This window comes from Tympanuchus pallidicinctus, unplaced genomic scaffold (genome assembly GCF_026119805.1).
Source record: "Tympanuchus pallidicinctus isolate F22 unplaced genomic scaffold, pur_lepc_1.0 scaffold1, whole genome shotgun sequence".
NCBI lineage: Eukaryota > Metazoa > Chordata > Aves > Galliformes > Phasianidae > Tympanuchus > Tympanuchus pallidicinctus.
In genome coordinates, this window is record NW_026294618.1 from 93,745,484 (window position 1) to 93,764,710 (window position 19,227).

Sequence of the window (19,227 nt, forward strand, 5' to 3'; positions counted from 1 at the left end):
CTGATTCGTAGAAGCAGCATTTTGGCTAGACACTTTGTTTTGATATCCCTAGCACAGGAAGGTAGATCACTGCAGAAAAAGGCCAAAGGAGAATCCTAAGTCAGAAGCACTCTTCAGAAGCTGTCCCTTTAGCAGAATCTACTGCACAGGTAACATATTTCTTCCCAGGGACTTCGTTCTCAAGGATGAATTATTTTCATTGTAACATGAACAGTTACTCAATTTTCCAGTTGCAATTCCCATTTGGCTTGCATTCCATGCCAGTGTTATCCTTACTCCTTTCTAAAGGCTCTGCTTTTTTGTAAAAAGGACAGCTCATATTCAGCCTTTCCACTTTTGTTATTTGCTTTGTAAGATCAAAATTGCTTGATCCAATATGATTAACAACGTGCATCCCACATAAGGCAAACTCCACACTGGCGTGTGACAGAACACAAAAGCAGATCAGCATCCAGCAGCAAGATCTGATGAAAAACAGGAATAGTACGAGTGCTATTAACAAAAAGGGAGCACCCTGTCTCAAGTATAGATGCTAAGTTTCTTACCTTATCTTTGATCTTTCTCCATGGAAGCTGACCAACTGCAAACTCCACCAACATGTAGAAGAGGGACCACAGATCATCATGCCTACCCATCTCCTGGAGAAAAGAGAGACGAAGACTGAGGAGCAAAGTTCCATGCTGCTCAGTGGTCCAGATGTGCTCTCCAGATGAGCTACCTCATTTTAAAAAGCAGGGAGAGAAGTCATACTTCCCATTACATGATTAAAGAAGCCAGATTAAAGATTTATGATGCAAAATCAAGCATTTACTAAACTGGGCAATGTCAACACAGTCGCCTGAATAACTTCATTTGTTCTACTTTTGAATACATTGCGGAACAGTTTTCCACAGGATTCTCCTTCACTTAGCATACAGAATATTTATTAAGAGGATATAGAACAAACTAGATAAAGAAAAAAAACCCAAACAGTGTAGAGAAAGTCTTTATCATTGTTTTTAAGTAAAGTACCATTCCGACTCTTTTCAAAAGACAGCATTTACTCAAGGGCTTTTTTTAAAACTCTCATAATCAAGCACCACAACAACTTCCAGATTCTCCCCATACCACCCTGCTTCTGGTCTAGCAAATGGGAAATTGAAACATAAAACACATGAATTTGTTTTTGGTGCTCAACATACAATATCCAGACTACGATCTCTCAGAACAGCATGCATTAAGCAGCAATGTCTGTGTCTAAATAGAACTTCAGCTGACATCAGCTACAGCTGAAAATTCCCAAAATCATACTTCAGTTTTATCAGTATCCATCAGAAAACATTATGGCATTCAGCTGCCCACCCTGTATCACTCTTTCCACCTTTGGCAATGAATGACGTCTTACAGGGGAGATTCTAAGAACAGTGAGCTCTGGGCCACGCTAATTACAGAAGCACTTTGTAAGTAGGAATAGAATTCTCTGACATATCAAAGGAATCTGAAGAACCACGTCTCCCAGAAGCCCAGAGTAAACTATTTGGAAAAAGCTTTATCTTTATTTATTTCCTAATTACGGGGTGCTTTGTTTTCAGTATGGCCCTCTATCACAAATACTTTCCAGCACATACTAGAAAAATGAGAATCAGGAAAGATTATATATCACAGAGACAATATATCTTAGTTTGCACCAGGTCAGGCACTTGTAGGACCTCTTTGCAAGCAGAAAACTAAAGCAGATGGTTGGTTTTTTTTTTTCCTTCAACCCCTATGTTTTTATATATACCTGTGTGTTGGTACATACATATGTAAAACACATACACACATATGTACGTATGTATGCTGTATATAGCAAATACTCTTTCAGATGAAAGTTCAAGTGCCAGGATCACTATGGGAAAAGGTATGGGAATATGGTGCTTATGACAAGGGCAGAGGATGAGGCGAATAAAAACACTCTTTAGGTAACAGCATCCTGCTAGACCTATTTATTATAGGTCTGCAAATGGCTGAGCCACTGACTCAGTCTGTCATAACAAGACTGTAAGCAAAAACTCCAAGATGACTTCCACCACGTATAGAATACTGCAATGATTAGAACTATCAATGCTGAATATTAATGTATTCAATACCAATTTACATTTACAAACACACTGCCTCAAAAAGCGACAGCAGTTAGGATGCTGGAAAGCTGGAGGAGGGCTGATAATTCTCATCTGGCAAGCACTTTGCAGCAGGACCAGAGGACTTACAGTTCACTTCTACATAGGAAGCATTACTGACATAGGACAAGAATGTTTTGAGAAAAATGGTGGATGAGATTTCTGGAAGTGTTCAGAATGAAACGTGTCAGATCCTCTGGAAATAATGGTTATCTTCAGGAAAAAAAAAAAGTAAACTTGAGTTCCACTAAGTAACTTTTCATTTGAGGGCATGCTGCTAAAATCCAAAATTCCAGGGGGAAAATGGATGTGAGGACCTGGCACTCGTCTCACAGTCAAGTAGTGCTGGAAATTAGTGAGCAGGCTGTAAGGTAACACTGGTAACTGCATCAGTGGGAGTTTTTTCCTCTTAATCAGTGTCCAGTAATGCAATAATGAAAATCACGAAGTTTACCAACTTGAGAGGATTCAATAACTGAATCATAATTTTGATTTTACAGAAAACAGTCTTGACATCCTAATGGAATTCAGATGATTTACTTACATAGGCTACAAAGCAGAACTCACAGCTTTTAAGCCTCTGCTCCCGAGAACAATTTCCTGGGGAGAAATAAACTCGTGTTTAACCCTTCATAGCCCAGAAATACTCACTCGGTTTTTATGTGCGTTCACTGAAGCGTAACGGACCGTTCCTCGAAAACCAGCAACGTTGCGAGGCTGAAGGGAGGCAACAGAAACATTTCAGAAAGAGCAGATTACTAAATCCTACATGCAGCTACCTGCTGAGAACTTCTACATTCATCTTACAGACCCAAGGGATACAAAGCTCTCATCTGCTCTAGCGGCCACCTGTGTAACATTCTGAGATTCTGCATTTCCATAAAAGCTTACTTTACACAGAAGGAAAAGTTACAACAGGGATAGGTTAGAACAGCAGTAGTAGAAAGAGATAAGAATATTTTCCGGGATTATAACTTCCCTTTTCAACCCCAGGTCAAGGAAAAAGCTAGTACAGAAATGCTAGTGCAAAACTCAGTCGGAATAACAACAGCAAAGCAAAGTTTGAGGGCAGCCTGCTCAGGACAAGAACGAGAATCCCCTGACATGCGTACAACTTTGCTGACACTGTTTGTCAACATGATTTTTATTTTATTTTTTTTTACTCCTCACCAGTTTCTCCCCAGTATGTTTAGTTTTTCTTACTCTGATTCTCTTGATTTTCACATCCCCTGGGAGGTGAAGGCTTGATAAAGGTACTCTGGGAAAAAGGCAGCCCTCCTCTGACTTTTATTCGGAGCTGGAGGGGCTGAGCAACACCCCCAACTCTTCCCAATGCCGTCTCTACAAGGACATTACTTTTCACAGTGTGACTTCCTTTATTCTGAAAAAACTGCATTTAAATAATGACATCTGGCAAATTCTTTCAGCTTAGCTAGAAGGCCCAGAGTTAGCAGCAGAGCTTTCAAAATTCATGTGGCAAAATCAGGTTCAGGCACCTTAAAGCTAAGCCTAGGCAAAGCACTAAGTGTTGAAAATGATGCCAAGTGAGATGCTATTCTTGCAGAAATCTGAGCACTGCAATACCCATTCTGTTGGGATGAGCTGTCCCACTTAGGTCAGTTGATTTCTGTTTGTTTTTCACCTGTGCCTATGCTTTCAGAGTGAAGCCTAAAACTGTGCTTTTATTTAGGACACTTATGTCAGTTTAAGTGCATACAAGTCAATTATTTCCTTCTGGATACAGGAAAGCTCTACATTTCAAAACTCTCACAAAGAGTAAAAATTGGAGCATGTTTTAAACAAGATCATCAACACCATGCTGCTAATATGCACCTGAATAGCATGCATAATGCAGCTCTGCAGTTACAGTGACTCCAAACAAAAAGTCACATTTCACAAGCAGAACCCATACACACCTGCCACACACTTAACACAGCATATAATCTTGCAGTTCAACAGCTTGAACTGTAAAGTACTTATTTAGCACTGGTAATATTCAAGATATGATTTTCATGACCATATATCTGTTCCTCCCAGAGCATACATTTAGGATGCCTACTGACAAATTACTGCAAAATACCTTTCAGTATGCACTGAATTCACCAATACAGGTTTCTGAAAAGCAGAATGCTTGTCACTGAACAATATGTTGGAATCACTCTTCACCACAGTTCTGACCTCTACATAGCTGACCTCTATAGGACAGCTGTCCTGAAGAGGACATTCATTCCTCTTTGCCATTGCGAGTGGAAATTTTTCATGAGCTATAAAATAACAGTATATTAGGAATTGTTCATAATAGTCACAATTCCAGTGTATAATCTATAATGCTTTCAGAACAAACATCGTTCAATTTCTGTAGCACAGGGAAGATTGTCTTTTATGTTCTATTCCTACTTAGATGTCCTCAGATATCAAATGTAGATCTATATGCATGGAGCCAAGTATTACGTGCTGATTTCAGTATGGCTGGCAATATCTCTGAAAATATTACTTAGATCAATACTTACTGTTAGTAACAGAGTACTCTCTTTAATTATATCTATTCCAAAAACAGATCCCAGGCAGTTTGCAAGTTTGTTCTTTTCTTTCAGAATAGAAACAAATGCTCACCCATCATTTAACCAAGCTTCTGCCCAGCAACTGCTATGAAACAGTTCACAAGCCAGACCTGCAGCTGAATCCAATAAGCTCTCTCCCCAGTCCTCTCTGATTTGCTGCCTGCAGGAGATCACTGCAAGACTTCGCAATTGTTTTGACAGGTTGTTCAGAACTTTAAACAAAACAGATAAACGTTATGTATGTTAACAATTTTTTCCTCCTAAAGGCTTTCCCTCCACATTTAACCCTGCCAGTCATGAGACAATTAGTTTTGTTTTTCAACTGGGTCACTAAATACTGCAATCAAATGTTCCCATGACTGGGGAAAGCAGGAGATAACTTATTTTCCATCCGAACAGTAAGTGCTCCTGCCTACCCAACTGCTGACTTATCTTCTGAATTCACTGATATTAGTTCTTCTGATCTCTTTGCATACCTCACTTCATGTTTAAAAAAAAAAGAAACACATCTCACCACCACATTGCCCAGCAGTGAAGAATGGCCTGGATAAAGCATCCCAGCTGTCCAGAGCTGTCCACACCAGACACAGAACTGAAATTCTGCAAGTTCTGACAGACTGTGGAATCGTGTATAGCATAACTGACAAAAATCCTCCAACTAACAGGAAAATAAGAAGCTAACAAGCTGATGACTTTTTAAAATTTTTTCCCACATCAGTATTACTATGAAAAACGTCATTCATGATAAAGCATGTCCCCTGAATTCAGACTGTGTGCAAAAGTAATTTATTACACAGAGCTGTCAGGGAGATGACAGAGATATGTAGTGCACTGCAGTGTCTCAGTTACACTGTGTTCCTTTCAATATATGGGCAATGTACTACAACACAGAAAACTGACAGCATCATGTATGAAGGCTGCTCCAAAAGTAATGGCTCCTATTTTGTTACACTGTCCCATGACACCAGAGGTACATGTTGCTGGTATGGCAGTAGAGGTTGAACATTCCCACCAATGTCCCACTACATTTTGTCGCCACGGGACAGACTGTGTCTGACATGGAAGTGCGTATGAAGCAGGGGTGGAACTGAATTCCCCCACGTGGGAAAAATGGCACCCACATTCAGTTGCTGCTTGCTTCACATTTAAAGAGACCAAACAGTGGATGTGAGCACAGTCAGGTGTGTTTAAGCAGTAACAACAGTGATTTGAAAAATAAACCACTTTTTGGATGGCCATGCCCAGCTGTCACACAACAAAATGAAGGTCTTGATCAGTTCATCCATGTGAACTGATAGATTACAACCAGGGAACTGCACATGGAGCTGAATATCGGCTTCAGTGTACTAGAAATGATGGTGACAACATAGGAATATCACAGAAGTTTGCACCAGGTAGGCACAATGAACGCTCACACAGGAACAGAAACAACACTGTGTAGAGTTTGTCAGCACCTATTGAAACGAGGCTGAAGATTACAGTTTTCTGAATCACATCATTAGCGTGGTGAAACATGGTGTCACCACCAGAGTCAAAACAGCAGTCCACAGAGTGGCAACATGTGAACTCCCCATTGAAGAAAAAGTTCAAGACAGCCCCAGCAGCTAAGGCCATGTGCAGTGTATTTTGTGATAGGAAAGTGATGATCCTCCTGAATTTCCTGGAACCTTGACAAACTATCAAGTTGTAATGCTGATTATGCTGATTAAGCTGAAGGCTTGAACTTCCAGGATCAGGCCAGAAAAGAAGACAACCTTTCTCTTCCAACGCAATAATGTCAGGCCCCATACCAATCTGAAGACGATGGAGAACAGCTTGGCTGGACTATCCTACCACAGCCACCCACAGTACAGTCTGGATTTGGTGCCTTCTGACTTCCATCTATTCAGTTCAATTAAAGATGAACAACATGGACAACATTTTCCTAGCAATGACATTGTCAGAACAGCCGTGAAACAGTGGTGCAGATTTTTATAAGCATGAATTGCAGGCTCCTGGTCACTTGCAAAGGCATGTAGGTGCTGACCTTGTTGAAAAAAACAATGCTTTGCAGCTGAGAGTTTTGTGTTATATTTTCCTTTGTGTCTGTTGTAGTTTCCATTAGGAAATAAATAGGAGACATTACTTTCAGAGTAACCCATGTACAAAGTGGGTACATTTTCCCAAATTGTGTCCTGCTTTGCACCCGTGAACATTTCCTCATTCTGCATTTTAAACACTTCTGACCACCTGTATTAAAAGGGCCAATTCTGTCTCCCTTATGATTCAAATTAAATTTACCTTTCTTGTAAATGCTCACTTTAATTCAGGAACATTCCTATTTCATCATGAACCAGAATCTTTGCTTCTTACACTACCTTTCTTCCTACACATTGAAACTTTTTCTCTCATCTCATTGTTCTGTAGATTGCTAACTTTGAAGGCCCTGATCTCCATCTCCATTCCTAATAACTTACATTTGGATGCCAGTTACTTTCCTCCTGCTGTTTCTTACTCCTGTGGTATTCTAATAGAACATGACTACTGGTTCCTCCCCAACCTGTGCAAACATCTCATGAGACCCACCACCTTCGCCTCTGGCAGGACTGTTGTCATCTAGGATCAGTTAATCAGTCATGGAAATAGGAAAGGGATTTCCAACAGTAAGAAAATGAAAGGAAAGCTAGCGCAGACCAGAGAGAAGAGGCTAAGGGGAGGAAGGAAGTGTCACAGATCACAGGAAGCACTTGGAGATGTATCTTGGACTGAAATAACTTGCTGGAAAAGTTGGAGTAAAAAGAAAAAAAAAAGGAAACCTTAAATAAACAAAAAGCCAGCATCCTGGTAAGTACAAGGGATTTTCTACTTCCATTGGTTAGGCCTAAAAGGAGACACAGTGATTTGAACCTCCACATCTACTGTGGAGTCAAATTCCTCATCTTTCGCATACATTTTGAGATACTAATTTAAACAGTACTACACTGCAGAATTATTAATGACAGCAGCATAGTTTGTCCAACGGGGAGTTAGAAATGAATAAACAGAAAAATCTGGAGTCAAAAGTGTCAGATGAGAGAACTCCCCTCCCTTTGCCTCTGAAGCCACAAGAGTGACAAAACCACAGTCTCTGGTACCACCCATCTGCCAACCCCTTAAGCAAAACCCCAAGTGCTCTAGGTTTCTGCAGCACATTTAGATAGCTGTCATGATCCTGCTGAAAAGCAAACATATCATGAGGGGAAAAAAATAAAACCAGGTGTAATCAGACTTCCATATACAACAAAAGAGCAAAACAAAATGAAAACCCAGAAGCATGATGATGGCTCACTCACAACTCATAGCAGAGATGGTTACGAGCAGCGGATGGGAAGCCAACGCATCAAACACAGCCTCAAAAGAAGAGCTCAAAAGAACTGTAAAACAGAGAGAAACCCAAAGAAAAACATGATAAAAAAAACAACAAAATGAGGAAAAAAACAAATTAAAAAACAATTCAATATTGCATCCATTCAGAAACCAGGGCATTTTGCTTAGCTGTTGTCATCCCCCATCATCCTTTCATGGCTGCTGTCTCCATGGCGTATGTGTTTCCAATTAGACACAGAACTTTCAGTGTGGTTTAACAGAGCTCTGTAAGTAGTGAGAGGGGTCCCTCTAGAGAGGGACTTCTCCCTGATTATTCCTAATCATAAGTATAAAATACAAATTCAAGAGCAGAGTTGCTTACAGCCTAACCACAGACCAGTCATACGATCCTACAGTGATTTTCCTTCCTAAAATTATCTGATACCTAAACCTCCTCTCCTCCCACAATCCAACTGGCATAATAACCAGCATGCAGGTTTGCCCTTAATGCATCTCCTATCCTCTTCACCCGTGCAAATTCTAACATTAGTGTCTTATTTTCTATAAATGAAGAAAAATCCCCTTGCCTGATTATTTATGAGTTTCCACCCAAATTTTCTAGTTATTTCTACAGCCACCACCTTACTTTTTTTTCCTTCCCTCACCAGCATTCTTACTATCACTACTTCGCCAACATCACAGGTTTTAGAGCTGTCAACTTGAGGCAACTTCCCTTTCCCCAGGCTTGCTGCAACACCCCATCTAGAAAGCTAGATCTCTGCTGGTTGTGGTGAGAAGCACAAAGGTGGTTTGTAAGAGGGCAGAATGAATGTCAGTATTGCTTTTAGGCCATGTGAGCAGATACTTTATCTTAAGGTCTGATTTGCATAGTATAAAAATGCAAAGACCACTCTGATTAGAGGCAAGAGCTAATAGTATATTGAAACACAACTCAGTAAAGTGAAAAAAAACCTTGGCTGAGAGTTGTATATTCCAACAGAAAACAATTAATCAAAAGCCAACAACCCAACAGAGTTTCTTGTAGCATTATTTCCAAACCGAAACATACGAAGAGGTGAGTTAGAAAGACAACATTCTTTCATTCTTCATTCTTGGTAATCTTGAAAATTTCAGTGGATTTTAACATAAAAGAAGAGCAAAAGGATCACTTTGTCTTTTCAAGCAATGTGCCAACAGGCTAAGCATATAAAATTCCCGTGCTAGAATTTGTGCAGGAGATGAGAACAACGCCTCTCCACGCATTAGAAAGCAGGGTAAGAGTGACCAACTTTTATTTATTTTTTTAATCAAAAGCTTTCTCCAGCCATAATCTTATTTATCACTCGATTCTTGAACAGGACAACTTTAGCCTCCAAACATTTAATTGCCACACTCGTTTCTTACACAGGAGAACAGAGTTCAACCCCCCCCCACCTCCATACGACGTGAAAACCTCCCTCCTTCCAGAGCACACTCGTACGCTTAAGCTACAGTATGCTTAAGATGCAAGACTAACAACATCTACATTGGAAAAGATCCATTTTGCACAGACTAATTTAATATTTCAATCACAGAGGGAGTGTTTGACAGAGACTTCGACCTGACAGCAAGTGCACTTACCTGATGTAGAAAAGACTTGACCTGTAAACCCAACTCAGCATTCACTCGCCCCTGTTCCCTGACCACTGAACACAGTAATAGCTTCCCATTCCTCTTTCTGTAGACCAGTGGAAAGAATGCTCAGAACTTCAGATGGCACAGCACCGATCAGAAGGAATGACACATTCAGAGGTACCACAACTCCCCTGCAGCTTAGCAGTACAGGCACTCAGAAATGGAAAATGGGATCATAGCCCCCTTCAGGCATATATGAGATTTGAGCCTGAGTTGCATTTCCTTCCCCCCAGCCCTGTGCCACAAAGTTCTAACTAGAGAGCTGCTACATGAGGAAAAAAAAAAATCATAGCAACCTGATACAGGTAGTCCAATGTTATACTTCCTACACCAGGGCTTCCAGATGAAGAAAGCAAAGAAACAGCCAGTTACAATGGACAAGGTACAAGAGTATCTGTGTGCTAATCACCTGGAAATCTATCAGCTGGTCTGCTCCTGATACTTTTAAACCACACTGATTTTCTTTAGATGTGATGATTTAAAACAACACAATCTCCCTTCTGAACTCTAAGTTTGGTACTCCAACAAGAGTAACACGAAACTTTACATAATTATCTGAAATGTTCTTTAGTTCTAATGTTCAATAATGCTCTGTAACTAACCCATTCCCACAGAAATTGCATTTTATAATACATTAAATGTGCAGTATTTTTTAGACATAGGTCCACTCTTCTCCTTCCTCTCATCCCTATACGAATTAATGTGACAGTGCTGGGCTGTTAGCTTTTTCTGCAATTATCTTTTTTACAATACAAAGTTGAAGAGAAATTTTCTCTCTTCCTAGGCTAATGCAGTGCTCTGAGTACTACAGCTCCAGAAATCTGTTTTATTCTACAGCAAAAATGCTAATCTTACCAGTAACATTACATCTTACATGTTTCAAGAAAAATTAAGTATGAAATCTACTGGGCTTTTATGTTTGAATATTTGGGGTCTTAGGATGTAGGAGTTAATCTCCTTTGTGTTATAAAATAACTCATTTTCTAGAAACCCCTCATTAGAAAAAAAAGTGTCATAATCTCATCTTCTAAAACCTTGTTCACTGCAGTGAAGTTCATTTTTAACACTGCACAGACATTTGGAAATATTCTTAACTAGTGGACACGTTTCTGCAGCCTTCATCATGCTCCTATGAACAGGCTCCGCGTTGTCCTGCCTACCATCTCTTCTCTCTGCCCACTGAATCACACAGCCACCCTCACACACATGGTATTTTCGGCAAGGCACTGCAAACTGCTGCAGTGCAGTCTGAGCCATGAGGAGAAAGATCTAATCAATGGGCTGCAGCTGACTAAGCTAAAAAAAATCTGCTTGCTGAGCATAACAACCCAGTGTCAGATCCTGCAAATAGGAGAGAGGCTCCTAGAGAAAAACAGCATCTCCTCTGCTGTATTTTCAAATAAATAATGGAGATGAAGTTGCTAAAGCCTCCATCGCTTTCAATTAACGTCTGTGGCACCAGAGATTATGTTTCTGAAGGCAAGGTGTCACACATAGAGGAAAATTATAATACTGTCTGTACAGCACTTAGTGACAAACCAAAGAGACCTGAACAATGAGCAGTAACGATCAAGAAGTTACTGCCCACAAACTGCCCTACATTAGCACAGAAGTCCCTCATGACTCTGCACACCTCCACTGTACGAGCATATACTGTTCATCACATCATCTGCATAACAGCATTCATGTTTATAACCCTCCAGGTTAATACTCAGCCCTATTTCTCTATATCAGATCCATTCTGCTATAAAAATGAAGGCAAGATTAATTCTTTTTTTTCTTTTTTTTTTTTCCCCTTGTACACTTTTGGCAGAAGCATGAGGAAAAAGCAACCTTTCAATCCACTCTCTAGCTGCTTAGCTTGGTTGTCCTAAGCTATGCATCATCACTAAGTGCTTACAGTTCACTGCTTCATGGCAAAGGTCAGTTGTACAAATGGGACACTGCAGTGAATAAGACTGCTCTTGTGTCTGTCTCAACCATTGCAGCAGGTTGTATTTAGAGGAAACAATGGTTAGACTCATATAAAAGGTCTCAGTATCCTGTAATATCAAATTTGTTACGGATACCCTTGGGATTCATCCCAAAATGCACATCTTCATGGGAGAGTGCAAAAAAAAAAAAGAAAAAAAATCACAATGATGAAACAAATCCAGTTTTTCCTAAGAATATCCTCTGCATCTGAAAGCAGTTATTAACTGGAGCTGACGTAACAGATTCCTTCCATAAACTATTTATTTTTAAGCAGACTTCTAAGCCTTTCACAACTGAGAAACAAACAGGTTCTGCCCAATTCAAACCACTCCACCCTATCTGGTCAGGAACCTTCATGCTGGTAACAAACCTACAATCCTGCAGAAAAACTAGATACTGAAGGAGGCTAAAGAGTATGAGTTTGAAAAGCAAGGGCAGTGGTCTTGAATGAGGTAACAGCATTGCTTTAAATACTAAGGGAAGAAAAATGTACTTTATGTATCAGCAGTCTGGATTAAGTTCTGACTGGCTTACTGACACTGTCCTCAGTTACTTACATTTCCCAATTTTCCTTTCCTAGTAGGCAAACATGGACTGCAGAGATTTTATAGGAATACTGTCAGTACAGAAGGCAGCAACATTTCTGCTTTTTTTTTTTTTTTAATTTCAATTTCTCAAATGTTTAAATGTTTTTTACATGTTTAGATTTTAATCAGCATTTGTCACCTTTCGTACAGGAGAGAATGGCTGTTAGGGCTGGAACAGAAAAGAAGTCGGGATCTTCTCAAGCAGATTTGTCAGCTGTCCCTCTTATCCTTCATTCTTCCATCCTCACAATCATTTGAAAAACAAAACCCTCCACAAGATTTTATTTTTTCGCACTGGCAGCCTGTCCTGCTTATCATAATAGCCAGAGTCCCTCCTGCTAACCAGGCTGATGACTGTGATACAGATGCCAGAAATGCTGATGGCAGCCAAAGAAACAGCCTCCAGATAGGCCCTAAGTAGTTCTCAGCACACAGTGGATAACAAATGGCTGATGCACATCTGCTCTACCTGTCCAAAGCAGTAACCATCAAGCAATGACTTCTACAACCCTTAGAGAAATATTAAGCAATGTGGCTGCTGAGAACAGAATTAGAATTCCTCTAACTGCTAACAGGGAAAGAAAAATGTTGCTGATGCTTCCTTACACACCTCCTGGCTCCAACCTTTTGTTGTCTATAATATAATGCAAGTTCCTACAGACTTTGTACTGTAGATTTTGAAGATCTGGCAAGAGATATGAGATCTGGCAACTGATAGAGATATGAGACCGTTCCCATGAAAGCAAATCCATGCAACGAGTAGAGATTGTGCTAAAACTAGTATTCACATAAGGGTCTAAAAAGCTAGAGGAAGGAGGAACTAACACTCACTGAAGATTATGGAGAACACAAATGATCCTACATCAAAATTTCAACTAATCTACCAAAAATCAGAACCAGACATTTTAGGCAAACAGCCTATCTTATCTGTCTACTGTGGGGCTCCCTGCCTTTTGATGCTAAAAAAAAAAAAAAAAAAAGAAAAAAAAAGCCATAGCACTTGGCAAGCAGTGAATTGCACATACATAATTAAAAACAACAACAACAAACAGTGCCAGTACAACTTTCCAGTGGATTTTGCTCCTTGGAATTGCTGGCTTCTCCCTTCCCAAAAGCCAAGTGTGTTTTTAAAATAGGAAACTGACCAAAAATAGTAAGGCCAAAGATATAAAAACAAAAAACTAAACCAAAACACAACAAAATCAAAACCACAATGTCCTAACAGCCAAGTCCATCATTTATATTTCTAGCAAGACATTCAGAGTCTTCCTGAATGACTAACAAGCAAGACTGATGTTATGAATTTCAGAGGATGTAAAAACAGCAAACAATTAAGGTACTAAAAAAAAAATAATAATAATAACAATAATAATTCTTGAAACTTTGGGGAACAGCATGAAACCTACCTGAGCAAGAAAAAAAACAACAACAATTAATAAAGATTTTGAAGGCCTCCAGGGATGGTGCACCCACCATCTCTCTGGCAACCTGTGCCAGTGCCTCAACCATCTTTATTGTAAAACAAAACAAGAACTACTTCTTTATGTAATCTAAATCTCCCCTCTTCTTGTTTGAAAAAATTTCTCCTTGTCCTATCACAGAAGCCCCTGCTGAAGCCCCTTTCTCCTTATAGCCCCCATTTAGATACTGAAAGGCTGCTCAGCTCTCCCTGGAGCCTTCTCCTCTCCAGGCTGAACAACCCCAGCTCTCTCAGCCTGTCCTCATAGGAGACGTGTTCCATCCCTTGGATCATTTCTGTGGTCCTTTTCTGGACATGCTCCAGCAGGTCCATGTCTCTCCTGTACTGATGACTCCACATCTGGATGCAGAATTCCAGGTGAGGTGTCAGCAACACAGAGCATAGAGACCAGATCACCTCCCTTGACCTGCTGGCCATATTTCTTTTGAAGCAGCCCAGGATATGGTTGGCTTTGTGAGCTGCAAGGGCGCATTGCTGGCTCACATCTAGCTTGCCATACATCAGTAATCCCAAGTCATTCCCCAGGTTGTACTGATAACGAGATCTTGCACCTCGATTTGTTGAACCTCATGAAGTTCACCAGGGCCCACTGCTGAAACCTGTCTAGGTCTCTCTGCATGGCATCCCATCCCTTGGTCTCAGCTAGAGCATGCAGCATGGTACCATCTGAAAACTCAGTTAGTGTGCATTCAATCCCACTGTCAGTATCATTCATAGAGATGCTAAAGAGCACAAGTTCCAGTATTGACCCCTGATGGATGCCGCTAGCTACTGATCTCCAACCAGACACAGCCACTGACCACCGCTCTGGCTACAATCTGTCTTTCCTTTCTTCACACTCCCCAGCCCTATCCTGCATTACAGACTCTCCAAATTTAACTCTCACACTGCTAACAGTTTCCAGAACAACTAATACACATGGAAAAAATAAGGAGACCAAGAAGTATCAGCCTATGATAATAAACAGGGAGATTGTCTGAACTCTCCAAGCTTGTACTATTGTGTTTCAAAGTAAGTCTAGGAATGCTCTGATTGCTACTTGTTGGGGAAACTAGAGCATCTGAAGCTTACTGCACACTTGTGAGTGAGCCCAGATATTACAGTGCTTTTAAAGGATCAGAGGTAATACGCACACTAGGTAGTGCAAGTTATGTTCTCTGCTGTTACCTCCTCTTCTGGAATGGACTGCCCAGGGAGGTGGTGGAATCACCGACCCTGGGGGTGTTCAAGGAAAGGCTGGATGTTGTGTTGAGGGACATGGTTTAGTGGGAGCTATTGAGAATAGGTGAACGGTTGGACTGGATGATCTTTTAGGTCTTTTCCAACCTTGGTGATTCTATGATTCTATGATTCTTCAGTCAGGCATGCTGAAATGTTGCTGCTCAGAAATCTGGACAAAGGGCAATAGACACAAAACCAGAGCCAGACAAGTATGCCATCAGCATATAGGAAGCTCAGCCTCAGAGATCACACCAGCCCTTTTTTTCCCCCCTCAGTAAAAAGCTTTATGAATCCACCAACCTGGATCCCCATATCACATCCCTAGAGACCTAAAGCCAGACCTCTGATGCTACAGAAGTTATGTGGCCAACATTGGGCTCACCCTCTTTGCTTGGTCAGTAAGTATTCTTAGCCTGTGGAATACACACTGAACCTGAAGGAAAAAAAAATAAAACAATAAAAAACCATGCATCTTGTGAGACAATAGCAAACACCTCTTCTTCAACTGCTAACTCATTCGAAGTTGCATTCTGCTTCTCACCTTGTAGGAAATGAAGTCCAATATGTTCAGTGTAACATTCAAGTATACTAACAACAAAACCAACAGACCAACAAAAGTTTTTCCTTGCCTAAGCAATAGCAGAAAAAGAAAAAATTGCTTGAAATGTACTTACTGGCCTGACTTCACCAGTGGTGTTGGTATACTGACGGGCCAGGCCGAAGTCTAACATGTAGCATTTCCTGTATGTTGAAGGTAACCGGCCCATGGCAAAATTGGACTAGACAAAAAGAAAGTTTAAAAAACAAGATCACTTTGGTAACAGTAACTTGGCTAAAAGTGGCCATTTGTTGGCAAAATTTTGTCACATAGCCCCAAACACTTAAGATGAAACCAGAAGAGAGGAATTTTAAAATACATCTCACGATACATCGTAAATATGACTGGAGAACCACTGCCATTTATTAAGTTCACTTTGCAGCTACGTGACTATGGAATCTCAAAATAACTAAAAATCTCATTAGCTTAGCAAAATTACAGCTGTTGTGAAAAAAGAGCTAGATTTAGCACCTATAGCTCTGCAGTGAGAGCTCCATCACTTGCATAACAGGCTAGAGCTATCGCAGAGAAATGCTTAACTTGTCTTCATAGCGCAGGTGCTAATGTGCATTCTCCTGCTCCAACTACAAAACTCCCTATCCACTTTATCACGTATTTAAATTCATCTGAAGATTCAGACATCTGAGAAACACTAGGTTTGGCTCTTAGTAAACAAATTGACATCAGGAAATTTGAGCAGTTACTCTCATCATAAAGTTATGTCCTTAACCACAGTCAAGAGCTGCTAAAGGACTTCTGGCCAGTCACTAGCAACTAGTCAGCTAACTTTTCAGATGAATTAGATCTGCCAAAACCAGTTTTCAAAGCAGCAGACTGAACAAGAGAGATTGTCACACAGGTGATATATCAAAAAGAGTTCTGCTCAAGTGTTTATGAGATCAGATAAAAAGACTGGCTTGGAATTATTGTGCCTCACTTAGGCACCTGGATGACCAACACTACAGCTGCATTTCCAAAGATTACAAGGATTATTTAGTCAATGAAATGGTATTTGTTTGAGTTACGGATCATAGTACAAAATACTCTTCCTGAAATTCTTTTATAGTAGTAATTGATTGGACTCCAATACGACTGTTCAACATTGGATTGCTTCCTTTGGTGATCTTGACTGGAGAAAGTAAGATCGACAGCTACTAATCCACCTTGGATTGGCCTTTGCCAATAAAAAACTAGTTTGCTATGCACTTAAAAGAATAATATAATTGTCATTTTGTACTTATGGAAAACAGCCTGCGTATTAGACAGTGGCAGTGTGCAAGGAGATCTAATTGCCTCCACTGAAATACGACCATGTTCAGTTCATCAGGCTGCCTTTATCGACTCAAGCATAACAGGCAGACTTATCAGCAGAAGCCAAATTTTCAAAATAACGTACAGGTTTGATGTCACGATGCAGGAATCCCACAGAGTGAATGGCTTCTATCGACTCCAGAATCTGTTTGCCTAACCGTAGCGTTGTGCTCAATGTAAAGGTCCCTCGAGGCTGACTTCTTCTGAGATCTGCAAGATTTCGGCCCTGAAACAATCAATACAACATTTACTGTTTAAACTATCACAATAAAACATAGCATCGCACAGCTGCAAGGTCTAACATGCACGTCCAAAAAGCAGAAATGCTAGCCAGAAATGCTCACCTCATGCCTCCTTTATTTTTTCAATGTGGTCTTCATGTACCTCATTTTAACTTAAGTGATGTATTTGCTGACAACAAGATACCAAATCAGTATCTGGGAAGTCAGCTGATCCATTATTTCAGAAATACAGGGCAGGGACAGCACTGCCTCAGACTGTATAAGCCCAGCATCCCCTTACTGTTACGAGCAGGCTACAGGGAAGCTGAATTAAGAACAATCTTGGACTTTTTTTCTGAGTCAGATAGAGATGAAGGCAGTACAAGTACGATAAACAAGTCATGAAGCTATCTGTAACAACGTGGAGAAGTGGTTTCATCACGAATTCCCCAGCTCAAGTTAAAGTCAGCATCGTTGTGGCAACGCCGAAATGGGAAGGGCTGTCTATCAAAATAATTGTGCTTTAAACCAGGGAGGGATCCACTGACTAAAAAAAGTATTTGAAAATTATATGATTTTCATTCGAATCTTCAATTAATTAAACTTATGGAAAAAAAAAAAAATCTACCAGCACAGCATGAAAATAAAGACAATTTAGAAAAAAATAGGGCAGTCTAAACACCAGAATAACAGGTACTTTGATCCCTGCCACATCAGTTTTGATTATACTCCTGGTTTACAAAAAGAAAGAAGGTTTTAAAATGAGTATCTTTTATGACAGAATAGCCCTGTAATCCACAAAGCTAATACAGGTATCAACAGTTCAAAGCCACTGAGAATAAACATCTGCTATTTTGGAAAGCATGTATCAAGAATAAGTTATGAGGACACACTCAATACCACTGTACTACAGAACCAGTTGATTCCATTCCTGCAAAGACACACATGCTTACGTTGTAAGTGCAGATGTATTCTAACAAAATCCACAACAGAACATAAGACAGCAAACATCTGATGAGAAAGCAGATTGCTCTCCAAACCAGTGGAATGACATCTATTCATCCACCCATCTGCAATTCCCAAGTAAATAAACTCAAGAGACATAAAGGAGTCAACTGCAAGCAACTGGCTCTTCATCTTAAGATTTAGTCTTTCAAATTGGTTTAATCCATCTTGCTTCCAAGTGTCCAGTCTCATGACCAGTCACTCTCAACAAAGACCAGCTAATATATATATACAGCCGAGCAATTGGTCCATGTTTGCTCCTTAGTGTGAATGACAAAAAAAGAAATCACTAAAGTAGCAGCCTAGCCTTTTTTTTTTTCCTGTTGTATAATTTCTGTAGTAGTTCATTAGAGGCAGCACAGATTTGTCATCATTATCCTGAAAGGTAGGAGTTTCTGAACTGACATCAGGTCTTTCTTTTCTTTGTCACGTTTCTTAGACACTAACTAAAAACAACCTTCCAGGTTATGCAGCAACTTACTTTGTGTTACTAATTCACCTTTCTTATTTCAGCATGCACCATCACCCAAATAATACATAAAGAAACACAGAAGGTTCTGAAAGCTCTTCAAGTGACAGGTGGGCTTTATGGTATAACCATGTAGTGCTTTTTATAGCAAAAGCCTGAACATACAAACTACAAGAGAGTTAGAACAAGTTCCCTGCCAAATCTTATGTCAGGTGCTGAAATCAGATAGTTTCCAAGGTAACTGTGTCAAAAAAAAAAAGCAGCTTTAGTTTGAAAGCATTCCCTTTGAACCAGGGACAATCTCTCTCCCTTGAAAGACCTTTCTCACGTGTTTTTGATTCAGATATATCTCCCTACTCATTCCCCTTTTTCTCCTGTGACTGTACACTGAAAAAGAAAGCTGCCTTTGTGACAGTACCATCATATTTTGGCTGTGAAGATGTGTATGTTTATTTAGTAAATTTTCCTGTACAAGCCATGGAGGAATTCCTTCAGCTCCTGCTTTTATTACGGCTTCGTTAGACAGACCCATGTAAACTGTAGCTGGGTGCCTCCAAAAGAAGTAACTGGCTGTCTAGCAGCATGGTGATAATATTTACCACACAATATGAATGTTGCTCAAACAGGAGAAAATACTTCCACAGCAGAAGTCAAGCTACCACCA

The 19,227-nt window shown here is 40.1% G+C and overlaps 1 protein-coding gene across 7 annotated transcripts in view; it reads right to left on the bottom strand.

Moving 5' to 3' along the window:
• TTBK1 (tau tubulin kinase 1) overlaps nt 1-19,227 on the bottom strand; it is a 99,646-nt gene that overhangs the window by 46,297 nt on the left and 34,122 nt on the right. For 5 of the 7 annotated variants that reach the window (XM_052676006.1, XM_052675967.1, XM_052675996.1 and 2 more), the window contains 4 exons: nt 16,954-17,094; nt 15,634-15,738; nt 2,790-2,855; nt 546-638 (listed from right to left, as the gene is read on the bottom strand). In XM_052676006.1, the coding sequence (XP_052531966.1) occupies nt 546-638; nt 2,790-2,855; nt 15,634-15,738; nt 16,954-17,094 (405 nt within the window). Of the gene's footprint in view, nt 1-545; nt 639-2,789; nt 2,856-4,648; nt 7,981-8,010; nt 8,094-15,633; nt 15,739-16,953; nt 17,095-19,227 lie in introns of those variants that run through there. The other 2 variants (XM_052676013.1, XM_052676023.1) reach the window with 2 other exon arrangements.